The sequence below is a fragment of the Mizuhopecten yessoensis genome, unplaced genomic scaffold (assembly GCF_002113885.1).
Source record: "Mizuhopecten yessoensis strain PY_sf001 unplaced genomic scaffold, ASM211388v2 scaffold9615, whole genome shotgun sequence".
In the NCBI taxonomy this organism is placed as follows: Eukaryota; Metazoa; Mollusca; class Bivalvia; order Pectinida; family Pectinidae; genus Mizuhopecten; species Mizuhopecten yessoensis.
The window spans coordinates 287,552-308,605 of NW_018408136.1; the positions used below are offsets into that span (position 1 = coordinate 287,552).

The 21,054-nt window shown below is 34.0% G+C and overlaps 1 protein-coding gene across 3 annotated transcripts; it reads right to left on the reverse strand.

Annotated features, from left to right (window-relative positions):
• Nucleotides 1–4,511: 4,511 nt before the first annotated feature.
• Nucleotides 4,512–20,905, reverse strand: LOC110458469 (sorting nexin-16-like). Of its 3 annotated transcripts, XM_021510179.1 has the most exons (9): nt 20,841–20,905; nt 20,502–20,537; nt 15,204–15,748; nt 14,150–14,236; nt 13,641–13,789; nt 13,447–13,516; nt 12,469–12,605; nt 10,062–10,175; nt 4,512–9,244 (listed from the first exon to the last, which is right to left on the reverse strand). In XM_021510179.1, the coding sequence occupies exons 3-9, from the start codon at nt 15,687–15,689 to the stop codon at nt 9,166–9,168; spliced, it is 1,122 nt and encodes a 373-aa protein (XP_021365854.1). In that variant the 5' UTR covers nt 15,690–15,748; nt 20,502–20,537; nt 20,841–20,905; the 3' UTR covers nt 4,512–9,165. The 3 variants fall into 3 exon arrangements, with proteins under 3 accessions (XP_021365854.1, XP_021365856.1, XP_021365857.1); XM_021510181.1 differs by lacking the exon at nt 20,502–20,537 and having other exon boundaries at nt 20,841–20,903; XM_021510182.1 differs by lacking the exons at nt 20,502–20,537; nt 20,841–20,905 and adding an exon at nt 18,598–19,399.
• Nucleotides 20,906–21,054: the final 149 nt, after the last annotated feature.

Genomic DNA, 21,054 nt, shown 5'->3' on the forward strand with positions numbered 1-21,054 from the left:
AAATGGTCCCTCGCTTGTTGTTGATGTTATTACTCGACACTATTTTGACAGATGTGCCCCACCACATTACATTTTCCATTCTGACCATTTTCATACCAGAATGGGTGGTATTAGTTACCATATGGCTTACTGTTCTAGTTAAAGTTTTGTATGCTTTGTATATTTTTTTATTGAAATGTGTTCTGAATTCTGATTTTTTTTTTTTATTATTATATGTGTGATGTACTAGTGTCGTAAAAAATATGTTTGTTCTGGTATATATGTTATTAAGATAGAACTTATTTTGATTTATTCTGTTTTAGATAGAATTTTATTTATGAGACCAAAGCTCTGCCCTATAACTTTATAGAGAATGTATACATAATAATACCACGGAATTAGATTATCTAAGTCCGTGATAATACCCACTCCATTGAAATCTGACACATTTTATTGGCTTGTAGATTTAAAATGATCCAATATTCTTTCTCCGACAACATCCCCACACCTGACTGTTCTGCTGGACATTTCCTGTTCTACTCTGTAGAATATATTTAGTATACAAGGAACTTATCAAAATGGATCAGTCATTTATGTTTACATTATTACCATGGAAACATTCCATTGATTTTATGTATTTCTCTGTGAGGAATCTGTTAACATTTCTTTGATTACAAGTATTTCATTATGTGAGAAAACTGTTTGCGATTCTTTGGTTGTGTGTATTTCATTATGTGAGGAATCTGTTTACTGTTCTTTGGTAAAGAGTATTTCATTATGTGAGAAAACTGTTTGCGATTCTTTGGTTGTGTGTATTTTATTATGTGAGGAATCTGTTAACATTTCTTTGATTACAAGTATTTCATTATGTGTGAAAACTGTTTGCGATTCTTTGTTTGTGTGTATTTCATTATGGGAGAAAACTGTTTGCTATTCTTTGGTTGTGTGTCTTTCATTATGTGAGAAAACTGTTTTCGATTCTTTGGTTGTGTGTATATCATTATGTGAGAAAACTCTTTGCGATTCTTTGGTTGTGTGTATTTCATTATGTGAGGAATCTGTTTACTGTTCTTTGGTTGTGTGTATTTCGTTGCCAGGAATCTGTTTATGTTCCTTTATTGTATTTTATTGTGGAGAATATCTGTTTATATTGAGTTGGTTGTAAGTATATCATTGTGAGGAATCTGTAAGTTCCTTTGGCTGTGACATCAACCTGATATATTACTACAGATGCATAAATCTCAGTAGCACACATGATATTGAAGTTTCATGTCAACAAGACATTTATGTTTCGTATGTCCTATTTGATATTCCCTTGGATATTGATGTTGAAGAGGTTTGATATCCCCTGGGATATTGATGTTAAAGAGGTTTGGTATTCCCTGGGATATTGATGTTGAAGAGGTTTGGTATTCCCGGGGATAGTTATGTGTGTAGTCCCGGGATAGTTATGTGTGTAGTCCCGGGGATAGTTATTTGTGTAGTCCCGGGATAGTTATTTGTGTAGTCCCGGGGATAGTTATGTGTGTAGTCCCGGGGATAGTTATGTGTGTAGTCCCGGGGATAGTTATGTGTGTAGTCCCGGGATAGTTATTTGTGTAGTCCCGGGGATAGTTATGTGTGTAGTCCCGGGGATAGTTATGTGTGTAGTCCCGGGATAGTTATTTGTGTAGTCCCGGGGATAGTTATGTGTGTAGTCCCGGGGATAGTTATGTGTGTAGTCCCGGGATAGTTATTTGTGTAGTCCCGGGGATAGTTATGTGTGTAGTCCCGGGGATAGTTATGTGTGTAGTCCCGGGATAGTTATTTGTGTAGTCCCGGGGATAGTTATGTGTGTAGTCCCGGGGATAGTTATGTGTGTAGTCCCGGGATAGTTATTTGTGTAGTCCCGGGGATAGTTATGTGTGTAGTCCCGGGGATAGTTATGTGTGTAGTCCCGGGAATAGTTATGTGTGTAGTCCCTTGTTTACTAGTGTGTGATTGTCTGAGGATTATTGATGTTCCTGTTCTTTGTTATTACATCAATAGTTATCCACAGAATCCAAAAATATTACACAAGGGAGCAAACAAGTCTGTCAGTTATGTCTCCCTTGGACTTTCAGGAATAAGAAAGTCTATGCAATATGTGAAATAACACGGATCATTTGAGTCGCTGTTATGTATTTTTTCTTTGTTCAATTTATCTGTTGTTTGTTTTGTAAATAAAAATTATATAATATTTTAGTTTTACATGTACATACTGCATTAACAGTTACAGGCCCCATTTTTCCAAACATCTGTTAACTTTAGGAAATTTAATCTAAGGTAAAAAGATCTGACTATATAAATGTCTCTCCTGAAACCATAGCCAGCGATGTGGCGGGCTTTGACCCTTGAAGTAGAATCAGTGAGGCAAGCCTCCAAATCACTCAACAGCAGAAGATGTGTTATTCCTGCTGAAACAATTTAATATCATCAATATAACTTTTCCTGATTCCTAAAGTTACTTTTTATAGTGTGACCGGCTGTTTTTTTAGATAATATTGCTTGGAATGTAGAAAATAAAGCATAACACATGTATGTAGTTGAGTCCCTAGCAACCGGTAATCCTGCCAGATATATATATATACCGCAGACATGTCAGGACCGGGACGGTGTGAGGAGACGGACTAGATTGTTGATGTACAGAACACATTGTTATTACAAAGGTTGTGGTTTTAGGGTAAATCTTTGTTCCAATATGTACATATATACATAATTTACAAGTTACAGTGTAGATATTCCTTCAATTCTATACAGCAGTATGAACTATCATATTTAAAATAGACTAGTATTTTAGGAAACCTTTAGATTGCAACAGTGGTCACCATTAATGAGTGGTCTCTACCAACGGATTGGTAACATGCCTGAGTGGCTTTCCCAAACAGGAATATATTTTATCAGGAGGTTAACTCCGCTCAAAACGGTAAACTTTTATCCAAATTTTTATACTACCGGGGTATATAGATTTATTTTCATTTCATTGGCATTGTTCATCTTATGTCTGCTGTAATTTGGGCGTGAACATTGCTGATGTTAATAAGTTAATGCTACTCTGACCTCACCCTGTTGTTTGGGAGATGTTAATAAGTTAATGCTAATCTGACCTCGCCCTGTTGTTTGGTAGATGTTAATAATAAGTAAATGCTAATCTGACCTCACCCTGTTGTTTGGGAGATGTTAATAAGTTAATGCTAATCTAGCCTCACCCTGTTGTTTGGTAGATGTTAATAATAAGATAATGCTAATCTGGCCTCACCCTGTTGTTTGCTAGATGTTAATAATAAATTAATGCTAATCTGGCCTCACCCTGTTGTTTGGTAGATTTTAATAATAAGTTAATGCTAATCTGGCCTCACCCTGTTGTTTGCTAGATGTTAATAATAAATTAATGCTAATCTGGCCTCACCCTGTTGTTTGGTAGATGGTAATAATAAGTTAATGCTAATCTGGCCTCACCCTGTTGTTTGCTAGATGTTAATAATAAATTAATGCTAATCTGGCCTCACCCTGTTGTTTGCTAGATGTTAATAATAAATTAATGCTAATCTGGCCTCACCCTGTTGTTTGGTAGATGGTAATAATAAGTTAATGCTAATCTGGCCTCACCCTGTTGTTTGGTAGATTTTAATAATAAGTTAATGCTAATCTGGCCTCACCCTGTTGTTTGGTAGATGTTAATAATAAGTTAATGCTAATATGGCCTCACCCTGTTGTTTGGTAGATGTTAATTAGTTAATGCTACTCTGACCTCACCCTGTTGTTTGGTAGATGTTAATAAGTTAATGCTAATGGCCTACCCTGTTGTTTGGTAGATGTTAATAAGTTAATGCTAATCTAGCCTCACCCTGTTGTTTGGTAGATGTTAATAAGTTAATGCTAATCTGACCTCATCCTGTTGTTGGGTATCTTCACTAGCCAATTGTTCGCTTCGTAAGTGGAGTGTATACGAAGCAAACACTTGGCTAGCGAAAATGGTTGTTCGGTAGATGTAAACATGTTGACACTTATCTACTGTCACCACAACTGATTATATTTGAAAAACATGTCAACATATTTACACATTGAAGGGTGTACAGCAGGGATACAGAGAAATTGAGTGAGAGTATCCAACAATGCCAAAAGTAGCATAATGTATATATTCTGTCAATTATACCCCGAGTATTTTAATTACTCAGCGCTCATTTGAGGTCGAGGGAAGCAGACACCTGTCCTTCAGTAGTCGGTGTACTGGTGATGTCATCAATTCACATTTGTACAAACTCTATAGGTACATGTACCTTTTGTCACCATGGAGACCATCTGTCACTGTAATCACCATTTTCCAGAGAATCTCAGCTCAAAAGTTACGACTGTGCAATAACATGTACACTAAATAAAATGTTCAAACACTCAAATCTGTATTTATTGTTGAACTCTGATGGAATACCACTTGCAGCATCACTTTCATACTTTGTTAATAACATATATGAGCTCAAATGCTTTAAGTTAAATGAAAATTCACAAGACCTAAATGGCTTGAAAATCTGTTTATTCAACAATAGACAACAGACTTTATGGCGGTGGACTTCACATTGTATAGTGTGTCGGTACACAGGCACTGGAGGCCTGTAGTCAAGTCTACTTCAACATTTTATCTCCTACAAATCCTTACCAGACCATCTGTTTTCTTTCCTTCCAAATGTAGATTGTTGTATACATTATATCTTCTATAAATAATAAGATATCTTTTGTGAGATGTTTTTATCTGACAAAATACAGATTCAGGTCGAATAGTGTGTAAATATCAACTGGATTGTTGATCTCTAATGTTTGGATGATTAGACCAATTTAATTAATAATTAAACCAATTTAATTAATAATTAAACAGTATTTTAGTTGGTGGTCGAGGACAGCATTGACAGAATTGATCTCAATACATTGTATTCCTCTTATGTCATGATATACTGATATTAACAGAAATCTTATGTATTACTAAATATAACTAATCAGGACCCAATCCAATGAAAACTGTTGTTTAACCCGTACAGCCTCGCAGAAAAACAGACAAGTAAGCATAGGCTGTAGGAAATTCTGTAATGATCTTGAGAATCTTGGGGGGGAAAAAAATGGAAAAAAATAAACCACTTGGAGTTATTACATTACCAGGACTAATTGCGAACATATTTCCTATAATAAAGCTAGGCAAGACAAACAGTTTCATTGGAATATTTTGACAACAGTGTTATAGTAGATTTATACTGCAGTGACCGCCACCAGTGACTAGCCCACCACAGACGAAGGTGTTAAACAGTAATACATGTATACCAATATCACACATACCACTAACATGGTGTACAATAATATCACAAAGATATAGTGAGGATATAATTACAACCACCGTGCACTAATACATTGTATCGCCAGTACAGAATCTGGATGTGGAAAATATCTGCAGACGGATAAGGCAAACTATCACAGGGAAAGGCTGGCTACTTAAACTCGACAGAAACATTTCTCTACAATTCGTTGTTTGAATGGACAGCGAGACATACAAATGTTTTACACCTAAACAATTAAAGCTGGGGCAACATGAAGCAGTTAAAAAGTGATTTAATAATAACCAAATAATTTGAGTTCACTCCACCATTGAACAGAATACTGAAAAAAGTAAGAATGCGATAGAAAATTCACCAATAAATTCAGTCTACCTGTCAGATATTGTACAAAATCTGTACACTGAAGTATTAAGCAATCCAACAACCACCACAAAGTACAGAGTTACCATGTTGGTAGCTATATAGTAGACAGTAGCAAGGCTGTGGATCACGTCACAACCACAATGGTGTGACCTCTAGGGTACCAACTGTCCTGTTAAAGATATTTAAGGAGATGGACAAAATCTTCAATTCTTCAATTTAATTTAAAGTTTGACTACTTTTAGAGGAGTTCAGAAATGTTTAATAACTGTTTATGCATGCAGACATTTCCTGACATTAACTCCCCTGCGTGTCCAACCCTTGTTATCTAAATTCTTATGTAAGCCGACTTTACCTCATTGACCCCTGAAGACACATTTGAACCCTTCCAATTCAAAGGTTGGAATAGTTCATTATGAAACTTCAGGGGTGAATGTGTTAATCAGTGCCAACTGTAATCCTACACAATCTCATCTTTATCACATTTCATAGTTATGCATAGAAAAATATAAATGTTAAAAACCTTTTAAAAGTGAGTAATAAGTATGGTCTATTGACCATCAAAGCCCAAAAACATAAGGCTGATTTAATAAGCTATACAAATTTACAGTACACACTCCTAGAAATAGAAATCTAAACTTTCTTGCCGTCAGCTGCCAATAATGTAAGCTGGCTAAAAAATATAGGTATGGCAGGGTCACTACACAGGTCGCTTCAACAGAACATGGCGTCAGATTTATTTCTTAACTTTAAAAAGACAGAAAAAAGGGAACTATAACATTAAAAATTCAAGCTAGACATGTAAGACAACAAGACTGGCTGCTTAATGCCTCTGCACCTTTATCAGGTTAACATGTGGTGGTAATACATTTATATCATTCACAATGAAGTTAACTGCTTTGCATAATGATTAAGTGTACTAAGTTTCGTTGAAATTATCAAGTACGTTTACTATACAAATTTCTTTTTACAATAAAGGGGATTAACTCTGCAAATAGTTAAAATAAAATTAATTTAAACACTAGTGACTACACAACTACATACTGATAACTACCGGGTAATAGAATTTTACCGATAGTGCATTAGGAGACAAAGTCAGGACTAACATAGATGGATACACAGACACCCTGATTCCAGTATAGCTACTCCTAAATTGGTTGTGGGGTGCAAAATAATTGGTATATTTATAGGGACATGAAATGGAAAGCATGAAGTCTTACAATTGGGTGTAGGTCAAGGTTATCATTTGACCTTGTAAAATAGCCAGGCAAGAGTATAACAAGCACCAATATAAACACAGGTTTCAATCAGAAACATCCTCTAAAGATTTACTAACAAAAAGTATTCTCCGTGTTTATACAGAAGACTTCCAAGAAAAGAAAACTTAAATGGTTTCCCATTGTATATACCTTACTGTCAATATATTACATTTTAAAGCATAAATATCAAAAAATGTTACTGTATTAATTGTAGGGAACATTTCTATTGTAAATCTTTGTGTCCATGCATGTTATATGAAAATGCCAAAAGCATTTTAATATATATATACCATGAATGAGTGGATCTATTTCTTACAGGCGAAATTGACTTAAAAAAGAGCAAGAATTAGAACCAAACCACAACCATTTGGAGTTCTGATAATAACACCTGTGTTTCCACACTTTAAACACTAAAATAATACAATTGCACATGAGTGATTTTAAAACAAAAACATACTGCAATTGCACTGAAATGACCTTGGTTTTTAAATTAATAAATTAACAACATAAAAATCTCCACAAAACAGTTTTGAGTCTAAGAAATCACTAAACCAAGCCAAAAAAATAAAAAATATCTGACTAATCACATCATGAACACATTACTTCACTCCAGGGTTAAAATAAAGTGGTGACTATGACGAACAATACAGTACTTTACACCTATAAATAATGTAAGATAAAGTTTGATAATTTTCTCATAACACACAACCAATTAAACATAAAAAATGTCTCAACCTTTGAACATTAGAAATCAATCTTGCTCTATTTTTTGTAGACTCTGAGTTTAATGTAAGACAATCCTGTGATGAAAGACTTGCATCAACAATACAAAGATAACACAGTTCTAAATAGGTGTCAATAAATAAACACCTTTTTTACATAAACTTCAACATTGTTGTAATCTCTAAAATATACATCATTTAAAAACTGGATATAATCATCAATAAAGGAATTCATTCTCGTCCTAAAGGCGTTAAAACAGTAAGTGTGTAGGAGGTTTATATCTGTACTGAAGCCTACAGACATCATTAAGTCAGCTGACCGTCTGTTGAGTATAACGTCATACAGCAGATTGGTGTTGGTATTATTCCGACATGTATATCTTTTTAGACCCAACATTTATATATACTTTCATCGTTCGTTTAAATTTTTCCAGAGATAGTATCTTCGTACCATATTTGGAGACAGCAATACTTAGCAAATGCAAGAAAGCACTATCTACTAGAGAGGTTAGCATATAGAGATTTAACAGGACCGGCACCAACACTGATATTGAGCTGTAATCTACAAAAGCCTGTCACCGTGGTGATAGGCACAACAACATATAAAATCACATCACATGTGTCACAAGTTCTAATACAACAGCACCGCAATTTGTAAATAAAATCTGGTCCCTAGTTGTCATAGAAACAGAATGCCTGTAAAATATTGTCACATGGTAGCAATGTGTAGCCAGTGATCTATTAAGTGTAGCAGCGTTGTATTTCTGGCCTTGGGATCAGGAAACAGACTTCTGGACTTAAGTTCAGAGTTTGTCTTAGACTTAAGTCTGTTTCATAATCCTGGGGCCTGGACAATATGCAATATGACTTAAGCTAGTTGATTTTACTTAACTTGGGTACTTACCTGTTTGGTGACACTATTTCGAAATTTTCAACTGAACAGCTTGTTTTGTTTGCACCTTACTCTGCCCAGACTTAGAACACACTGTACCATGTGACAATAAAGCACCAATCATCTACAGGCTTTCTGGTCCCATCACACCTCACACTCCGTCTCACACTGGTGATGAGTACCAGACTGATTGGTTCTATAGAACTAGATTAACCCAACACTGATCAGTTTACAATAGATACTGAGGCTGACAGTGTTGTGTTAATCAGGCTCCAATGCAAAAAGAAAGAAAATTGAAACATATTTCCTAAAATTTGTATATTGATTTCTGTTATTCGTAGCTAATTAAACTTACCTTTTAAAATTAGAAATTAAAAAATCTACCTTTTCAAAGAAACAAAAGCGCCTATTTGATATAATTTGCATAAAGAGAAACAATCATTTTCTTTAATCTTGGAGCCAATCACTGACCAATAAATCGGATACACCACACACACACACACACACATTACACACCCCACCCCTCAGGGCTACAGCTTACAGAGATAACTCTGCGAGGGACTTCATGAAAGACAGTAGCCATGTAGTAACTGCTGAGATCACATGTTTGCCGACAGTCACGTTTCCATGGTGACCGAGTCACTCTGGGACTTGGTCAGTTTCAGGCTTGATATTGACCCATTCCTTGTGGTGTTTCTGGTGAAGAAATGTAATTTAGATGATATGTGTGATTACACAAATTGTAGACTTAAGGGTACATGTATATGCTATATATACCACACTGACATAAATCTCTGTTCTGAAACATGTAAAGAGTGAATTTTTGGGACTTTTGAATGTGAGTAGTATTTTTATGGACATGCTTAATTTATAAATGATACATTTTCAATGTGTACAAGATTTGTCTATTTAGGGTTTGGTGTCCTTGTAACACCTAAGGTCATACATACTAAATACGAACGTTGATGATAAGGTAAATCTCATTTTCTAGTTTAAACTAATTTGAATATTGTGAAGGAAGAGAACTCTCAATATAAATTATATGTTCAATGAGTAAGGTAATGTAAAATGTATATCCTTAAGGGAAAACTGTAACACAGGTTACTGGTATGGGTGATAACTCTAACACCAATTACAGGTATATAATGTGCAAGGTACTGGATATCCCTAAGGGTGATAACTTAAACACAAACCACAGGTATAATGTGTAAGGTAGCATGTATCCTTAAGGGAGATAACTCTAAAACCAATTACGGGTATGTGTTACTGTAATATATATTGTGAAGGGAGTTGACTATAACACAAACAACAGGTACGTGTTACGGTAGCGTGAATCCTTAATGGAGATAACTGTTACACAAATTACAGGTAGAATGTACAAGGAAGCATAATAGCGATATCCTTACCATTAGAAAATGATTTGTACAAGACAATTATCTACAAAAGACTTAAGCTTACAGATAAAGAGGTTTTAATGAGTACAAATTACAGCACTCCATGTACTTATAATTACCTGCTTACATATCTCTGACCTCTGACCTCTGAAATATCAGCCTCTGACCCACCAGAGGAACTTCGGTCACCAGAGCCAGCAGAGTTGAGACTTTGTTGACTTGCATTCTTGTCTCTGTAAACAATGAGGCCACGACATGACAATCAACCAGAAGTTAAGTTCTAGTTCACAAATCTCCAGGGTTGCTTTCGAATTTATATCATCAATGTAGTGTTAATCTTATAGCTAGTGAACATTTTTAGCAATGGGTCAACATTGATTCAGCTTAAAGTACTGTCTATAGCTCAGTCAGTAACAAATAACTAATTGGTTGTTCACTGTTACACAGGTATGTTACACAGATATTACTACCGTTACACAGGTATTACTACTGTTACACAGGTATTACTACTGTTACACAGGTATTACTACTGTTACACAGGTATTACTACTGTTACACAGGTATTACTACTGTTACACAGGTATTACTACTGTTACACAGGTATTACTACTGTTACACAGGTATTACTACTGTTACACAGGTATTACTACTGTTACACAGGTATTACTACTGTTACACAGGTATTACTACTGTTACACAGGTATTACTACTGTTACACAGGTATTACTACTGTTACACAGGTATTACTACTGTTACACAGGTATTACTACTGTTACACAGGTATTACTACTGTTACACAGGTATTACTACTGTTACACAGGTATTACTACTGTTACACAGGTATTACTACTGTTACACAGGTATTACTACTGTTACACAGGTATTACTACTGTTACACAGGTATTACTACTGTTACACAGGTATTACTACTGTTACACAGGTATTACTACTGTTACACAGGTATTACTACTGTTACACAGGTATTACTACTGTTACACAGGTATTACTACTGTTACACAGGTATTACTACTGTTACACAGGTATTACTACTGTTACACAGGTATTACTACTGTTACACAGGTATTACTACTGTTACACAGGTATTACTACTGTTACACAGGTATTACTACTGTTACACAGGTATTACTACTGTTACACAGGTATTACTACTGTTACACAGGTATTACTACTGTTACACAGGTATTACTACTGTTACACAGGTATTACTACTGTTACACAGGTATTACTACTGTTACACAGGTATTACTACTGTTACACAGGTATTACTACTGTTACACAGGTATTACTACTGTTACACAGGTATTACTACTGTTACACAGGTATTACTACTGTTACACAGGTATTACTACTGTTACACAGGTATTACTACTGTTACACAGGTATTACTACTGTTACACAGGTATTACTACTGTTACACAGGTATTACTACTGTTACACAGGTATTACTACTGTTACACAGGTATTACTACTGTTACACAGGTATTACTACTGTTACACAGGTATTACTACTGTTACACAGGTATTACTACTGTTACACAGGTATTACTACTGTTACACAGGTATTACTACTGTTACACAGGTATTACTACTGTTACACAGGTATTACTACTGTTACACAGGTATTACTACTGTTACACAGGTATTACTACTGTTACACAGGTATTACTACTGTTACACAGGTATTACTACTGTTACACAGGTATTACTACTGTTACACAGGTATTACTACTGTTACACAGGTATTACTACTGTTACACAGGTATTACTACTGTTACACAGGTATTACTACTGTTACACAGGTATTACTACTGTTACACAGGTATTACTACTGTTACACAGGTATTACTACTGTTACACAGGTATTACTACTGTTACACAGGTATTACTACTGTTACACAGGTATTACTACTGTTACACAGGTATTACTACTGTTACACAGGTATTACTACTGTTACACAGGTATTACTACTGTTACACAGGTATTACTACTGTTACACAGGTATTACTACTGTTACACAGGTATTACTACTGTTACACAGGTATTACTACTGTTACACAGGTATTACTACTGTTACACAGGTATTACTACTGTTACACAGGTATTACTACTGTTACACAGGTATTACTACTGTTACACAGGTATTACTACTGTTACACAGGTACAACTTATACACAGGTATTACAACTGTTACACAGGTATTACTACTGTACTGTTACACAGGTATTACTACTGTTACACAGGTATTACTACTGTAACACAGGTATTACTACTGTTACACAGGTATTACTACTGTTACACAGGTACAACTAATACACAGGTATTACAACTGTTACACAGGTATTACTACTGTACTGTTACACAGGTATTACTACTGTACTGTTACACAGGTATTACTACTGTTACACAGGTATTACTACTGTTACACAGGTATTACTACCTGAACATGTTCAATGATGACTTCAACTGTCTACACAAACATCAAAATAATTAACAGTGATTGATACCTGAGCGCCTTGGTCAACATCTCCACCTGCTTTTTGTAGAGCTTGAGTTCATCAGTGAGGAGGGAGATTTCAGAATCTCGATCAGCCATTTCTTTCTTTAGACTGTACACAGTGTCCTCCAGCTCCTCAGAATGAGCCTGAAAGGTCAAGGTCAACAGTCATTAAAGGCCAAGGTCATCAGTAACTCAGTAAGAAGATTACAGCTAGCTATTTAAGGAGGCATGGTAGTCAAGTGGTAGAACGCTAGACTCGTGACCAAAGGGTTTGCGGGTTTGAGGCACGGCACGGCACGGCATGGCACTGTGTTGTATCCTTGAGCAAGATACTTTAGTCCACTTGTTCCAGTCTACTCAGCTGTAAATGAGTATGTGGTTGGGCGGTGCTAGAATTGTAGAATGCTAGCTGTAAGCGCCGAAATGGCAGCACCGGCTGTATGCTTCCCAGGGAGTTGAAAACGATATTGGCTGGTTGCAAAGGCCCCATTACCACAGATAATAATTTGTGAACCGCTTTGAGACGACCTACGAACTAGGTTGTGATAAAGCGGTATATAAGAACCTCAAATTATTATATTATTATTATTATATTCCAGTAACAAGAAAATATGGGGATAAAGATGTCAATAGGTTACCCCTTAAAGGTGAAGGTCGACAGTCTATTGGCAAGGGAGATAACTATGATTACTATATTATTTTTTTATTCTCTCATTTGTTCTGCTAATCTATAAGAGCTCAAGGTACATATAAATAAATGTAGCATGAATAATGTGCCTTGAAGAGACCAACCTGGAATGTTTCGCTACGCATATCTCTCTTGTATACACCCACATACCCTACTCTCCTCCAAACTACGTATATCTCTATTGTATACAAACACGTACCCTACTCTCCTCCAAACTACGTATATCTCTATTGTATACAAACACGTACCCTACTCTCCTCCAAACTACGTATATCTCTATTGTATACAAACACGTACCCTGCTCTCCTCCAAGCTGTCGTGAGGTCCAGGAGGCTCATCTAGGCAAAAAAACTCTCGCACTGGCTGACTGGAATTATCAAAAAAAAAAAAAAGACATAATCAGAAAAGAAAATATATAAAACATTAAAACCTGTAAACAGCAATACCTGCATCTACTTGGACAAAGACTGGAGCAGTACCTGTTCTCTTACCTCTTTTTAATGTCGTGATGACCAGTTATGTTGTCGGCGAACGCTTGTAATCCCAGCATTCTATCTTCCAGAAAGTTCCTGTCAAAGTTATCTTTGAACCACCGCTTGGGTGGAAGAGCTAATCGTAACCCAGGGAATAATTTCTTCAGCTGTAAAACAAAAATATACAAAAAGATTAATACATTTAATGAAAGGAATGTCATTTGAACTAAACATACAGGAAAAAGTGAATATCAATGTTAAAAGATCTAACTTTATCTATAAACAACAGTACCTCTCTAGAATGGGAAATACATATTACCAGTAATTGTTATTTACTCAGCTGTTCAAGACTTCAGTGTTTTAAAAGAAAAGATGATGCTGGACAATAGCTGACCGCACCATCCTCTAAACTCACTTACCCTTTGTAAAGGTGAGTTAACAAGTTATATTTTATATATCAGTAATAATACATAGATGATGCTTCTGATACACATTTACTACTATCACTGAAATACACATATCCATACCTTCTGGTTGAGTTGTACAAAGTCGGAGAATCGTCGGAACACGAACCAACTGTTAGTGGTGGATACCTGCACCTGTATCTTGAACACCTGTCAGGTACAACAGGGATTCACTTATAACATACATACAGATTCACAAACAGTAAAGCTATATACATACACCTCCAATTATATGTTATACATTACATAGTTAAATATATTACAGTTATACATTACATAGTTAAGTATATTACAGTTATATATTACATAGTTAAGTATATTACAGTTATACATTACATAGTTAAATATATTACAGTTATACATTACATAGTTAAATATATTACAGTTATACATTACATAGTTAAGTATATTACAGTTATACATTACATAGTTAAGTATATTACAGTTATACATTACATAGTTAAATATATTACAGTTATACATTACATAGTTAAATATATTACAGTTATACATTACATAGTTAAGTATATTACAGTTATACATTACATAGTTAAGTATATTACAGTTATACATTACATAGTTAAATATATTACAGTTATACATTACATAGTTAAATATATTACAGTTATACATTACATAGTTAAGTATATTACAGTTATACATTACATAGTTAAGTATATTACAGTTATACATTACATAGTTAAATATATTACAGTTATACATTACATAGTTAAGTATATTACAGTTATACATTACATAGTTAAGTATATTACAGTTATACATTACATAGTTAAATATATTACAGTTATACATTACATAGTTAAATATATTACAGTTATACATTACATAGTTAAGTATATTACAGTTATACATTACATAGTTAAATATATTACAGTTATACAATACATAGTTAAATATATTACAGTTATACATTACATAGTTAAATATATTACAGTTATACAATACATAGTTAAATATATTACAGTTATATATTACATAGTTAAGTATATTACAGTTATACAATACATAGTTAAATATATTACAGTTATATATTACATAGTTAAATATATTACAGTTATAGTTGAATATTTAAAAATAAGATGAATGAGAAACTCACTGTAAACTTTGACCTCTCCTCCATGACCTCAAAGCCTACAATGGGGACCTTGATTTCCTCATTCATCCCCGTCACTTTGTGAGAAGAGGCTGGCTCCTCATTTCGACTGTGTGATCGTGAGAATGCCCTCTTCAGGTGAGCAGCCATCCGGGTGTGGTCGAGGGAGACTCCGGTCAGGGGGGTGCTGGTGATCTGGGAGTGACCAGTATCCTGTGGCTGTAATGACACAGACACGCCCTCCATGTTAGACTCCCCAAGAGAGGGCACACCATTATCAGTACTGCTACTGGTCAGGGAGGCTCTCGATTCTGACAAATTGTCTGCATTCCTCCTCTCACACGGCCTGTACTCATCCTCTCCCAACGGGCCACAAGGTGGCACCACTATAGCTTCATCACATGACCCATCTTTATCTTTGGAGGGTGCTTCTCTTTTCTCTTCAAACCTATCATCAGGGTAAATTATCTTTGTAGCCTGATCACCCATCACCCCTCTACTCCCAACATTGTAACACAAGACCAGACACTTCTCTAGGTTACATTTATCTGAAAAACAAGGAAAATACATTGTGTAAAGATACATTGTATAACATTGTATAAAGATACATTATTTTGTTGCATCACATAGTAATGCATTGTATAGTATCACAGCACAATGTATATAAACTTACATTGTACATATATTGTTGTATTATATAGTATCACAACACAATGTATATAAACTTACACTGTACATATATTGTTGTATTGTATAGTATCACAGCACAATGTGTATAAACTTACATTGTACATATATTGTTGCATTGTATAGTATCACAGCACAATGTACATAAACTTACATTGTACATAAATTGTTGTATTGGATAGTATCACAGCACAATGTATATAAACTTACATTGTACATATATTGTTGCATTGTATAGTATCACAGCACAATGTACATAAACTTACATTATACATATATTGTTGTATTGTATAGTATCACAACCCAATGTACATAAAATTACATTGTACATATATTGTTGTATTGTATAGTATCACAGCACAATGTGTATAAACTTACATTGTACATATATTGTTGCATTGTATAGTATCACAGCACAATGTACATAAACTTAAATTATACATATATTGTTGTATTGTATAGTATCACAACCCAATGTACATAAAATTACATTGTACATATATTGTTGTATTGTATAGTATCACAACCCAATGTACATAAAATTACATTGTACATATATTGTTGTATTGTATAGTATCACAACCCAATGTACATAAAATTACATTGTACATATATTGTTGTATTGTATAGTATCACAGCACAATGTATATAAACTTAAATTGTACATATATTGTTGTATTGTATAGTATCACAACACAATGTACATAAAATTACATTGTACATATATTGTTGTATTGTATAGTATCACAACACAATATACATAAACTTACATTGTACATATATTGTTGTATTGTATAGTATCACAACCCAATGTACATAAAATTACATTGTACATATATTGTTGTATTGTATAGTATCACAGCACAATGTACATAAACTTACATTATACATATATTGTTGTATTGTATAGTATCACAACACAATATACATAAACTTACATTGTACATATATTGTTGTATTATATAGTATCACAGCACAATGTATATAAACTTACATTGTACATATATTGTTGCATTGTATAGTATCACAGCACAATGTACATAAACTTACATTATACATATATTGTTGTATTGTATAGTATCACAACACAATATACATAAACTTACATTGTACATATATTGTTGTATTGTATAGTATCACAACCCAATGTACATAAAATTACATTGTACATATATTGTTGTATTGTATAGTATCACAGCACAATGTATATAAACTTACACTGTACATAAATTGTTGTATTGTATAGTGTAACAAAGTACGGTGGTGATCAATTCACTAATCAGTCATTATGTCATACTTGCCTAGTCTCCAAATTATTCAGCTTATTTAAATTTTCACTTTTGAAATCAGAATTCCCTTCATCTTGTATTTCATGCAAAAACTCAATTAATCTGAAACTTTACATTTGCTGTCAAATAGGAGCAACTGAAAGTGTATATCGGATGTATTTTAAAATCTTTGATTAAAGCAAATGACTGAACATCGAATAATGCTGTAGAATCAAGATTTTGTTAAAGATAGATGTGATTTTTGCAGTAAATACTTCTTTTTTTCCATTAAGTTCCCTTGTAAAAAGGCACCAGCAAAACTTGTAAATTGTAACAAAACCATTTTAGAGTCTAAATACATACAACAACGAATGCAGGCAGGACCTATAATATAAAAGTACAGTGAAACACTGAAGACGGTTAGACCGCCGGGTATTAAACTGATAGTATATTGTATACAGCCAGTACATGTATTTAAGGAAGGATTTTAAACGAACCACACAAACTTTCATGAGAACCTTAAATAGGTCAACAGATAGACAGATTAGGATGTTCACACAACACTAAGTACTAAAGGATCACTTCTCCCTCACTCACAGCTTTGTCCTTTAGTTGTTGAACCACTAGCCCCTTCACTGTTACTTAATTATAAGATGGCCATGGTGTTTCTGTGTGTTGTATCCTTACCTTTCTCTGTGTTATAGTCTATGTGTGGTGAATCACTACCTTTGTGTCCTGTATGCAATAATTATAATCTACTCGGAGTTGATCCCTACCTTCAGAATACATAAACTTTGTATCAGTAAACCCTAATATTGTCTACTGAAAGGCTGGAAGGCCGTAATAGCAGACGTAAAACCTTCAAAATCAAACCCTAATAAAAGCATGCTCACAGGAAATAGTGAAACACACAAAACAATAAATTTCTTCTTCAGTTTCTGGTTTCTGTCATGTTGTATATTGAGGAATTGAAAATAATTCTAATCACTTTGAACATTGGTTTTATTTTTGGAAAAACAAAGGAAAAGAACAATTTGTTACTGGAACTAGAAAAGTGCAATGTTTTCAATCTCCCCTCATCCTATGAAATTACTAACTTTTTATTACCACACATCATGATCCTTTGTCAGGGAAAGTTTTGCAAAAAACAACATACAGAAGAGAAAATGTATGATAGTCTATCAAATGCTCATGTGATAATGAACATAAAAAGATATTTAACACAGTGTACTTCTCACATAGCCAGTCAGACTGAAAATAACAAGTTAATCCATCATCGTTACAGGGTATCAGGTACATTCAGAGAATCATTTGATAATTTACAGTGATTAATGTCATCATTTAGATTTATAACTCACTCGTATAGGGGGGGGGGAAAGTTTGCATTACAAAAACAGGAGAATAAGTGATTTATAACAATAAATCAGAGATATAGGACTTACTTCACACACAAACTGCACTGGTAAACAAACATCTGAACAGAAACATCAGGTTTATCAGGAAATATTTACAGGTGTAATGTTAATATACAAAGAAGAAACACTCTGAAAGGCTTGTACTGTAGTTTATAGAATATTTAGAGTAAGCTTAAAGTAATATAAAGCCAGCAAGTTGTGTTCTCTCTGGTACAATGGTATTAGTTATATATTATAAGTACAATCATGTGTATAATCATGATATATTGTCTCATTTAATAGTCATTTCACTAAAAACGAGTATATAAAATTTAAGAGTATATCATTTACTCTCTAGAAGTATAATAATATTACAGAGGTCCAGTAATTCACTTCTTACCACTTGTTATTATCGTATTTACAGTTTTTTATCACATTTTGTGGAAATTATTTATATCTAGCTTACTAAATTGAGTCTGGGACAATTCAGTGTTGTGTGTGAGTGATTAATGTTAGAGCGACATGTGTTAGAGCGACATGTGCAGAGGTTAGTGCAGAGAGTTTACACATTGCTGGATATTTATGGAGTCATCACCTACACATCGCCCGTAATATACTACATATCTACCTGTATCTCGTACTGCTCTAATCTACCAAGCTGCACCGTAATACAGAGGCACACTTACTATTACCCCCAGTAAGCTAATCCAGAGAGTTCAACAGTAGTCTACCTTCCCCTTCCTTACCAATAAAATAAGTATGATATATACATTGTATATTTTATAGCACATGTAGTGGATTCCACTTAATATTACATTGCTTACTGACACAAAGTATTAAGAGAAAATACATTGAAACCATATATATATATACATATAAATTATACAAATTCAATGTCAGTTATATCACAGAATTAGATTAGATCTAAGTCTGTGGTTATATGTAGCAATTTGTGTTATTGAACATGGTTAAATATAATACATTTGTATATATAGTATTTGTTTTAACATTTACAAACTAATTGAACTAAAAATGAAGATACAATATGTTATATTCAGCTTATATCATTCTGTTTTACAATGTCGTATACAATATTAAGCACAGCAATGCAGAAAAGTTAACGTAAAACAGAGTGGTATATAAAAACACAATGATATGAAAGTTTTATTTAAATTCGGTATAGTTACAAACTACAAAACATAAGCTCTAATGAGCTTTTAACCGAAAAACCAGTATCTCCTTCTCAATTATCACTAACAACTGTGTTGTTTATTGCAGTAAACAGTGATGCCTTGCTAAGGAAAGCAATAAGCTATGATCTTAATTCTCATATTGTGTGACCGACATCACAATCATTATGTGACTAGCCACACACAGTCAGAGGAGTTGATGGTAGAGTCGGCTGGATGTGCTGTAGGATGAATAGTCGAGGTGTTAAGGAGAATTAGAGGATATATTCTTACCTTGAGGTGAACGTACATCAACTAACATAACTTATCAAATCTTTTACAAAGTATTAAGTTTCTTATAAATTACAGTCAGTTATCAATACAAATAAAAGATCCCAAACTCAAATTAATTACAAGATCCTAAAAAGAACTAAATTGTCATTACATAACTATAAAGATAAGAAAGATTCACTGTATGCTTGAAAGTATTTTGTTTCTCTTTAAAAAAAAATAAAGTCATATTTATATTCTAGAATACTTTTATAACCACACTGGAGTACTATTTAGACCTACAACTATGATACACAAATCAAATTACTTAAAATATGTAAGACGGTTTTACACCTTGCATAAGCATTGATCAATCACTTATGGTTATTACTGCGATTTTAATAATAATAGAACATGCAAATAAAGAAAAGACTTAATCAAAAGAAAGATGTTAATCTATAAACACTGATAAAGACATGAAAGAAAGGAGTCTAACATCATATTCAACCTTACATGCAAATGAACTGTTGAACGGCAGCGGCTGTAAACCTTGAAAGAAAGACAAAATATTCCATCAAATAAACAATTAACTTTAATTTGATCACCATATATTTTTCATCGTTTTAAAATCAAAATCAAAGAACTTGAACTTGTCACCGGAGCTGGCTGTACAGACGACGTGGAATGGTCGATCCGACCCAGTGGCTGGTAGGGACGGATACTCACCAAATCTTTGACGGACTTATTCTCCGCTTATTTGTTACACATACGTAATTATCACTCTGACTTATTTTGCTATTGCAAACAAAAATCTGTGATGGATGCCAGACTTACTGGCCGTGTGATACATACCTATTTGTCCGATTCATAACAAACAGCACATGACTTGCGGAAGTGAAAAATATACAGTGCAAGGGAGACAACTTTAAACAACTTCCTGCTACAAGGTTAGTAGGGGTCGTATCAAAACCGATTTCACCGACCGCAATTTTCTTTTTATAAATTCACATTTTTTAATTACAACTTCATACTTGCCAACTTTTTGAAATTTCCATTGAGGTGATTA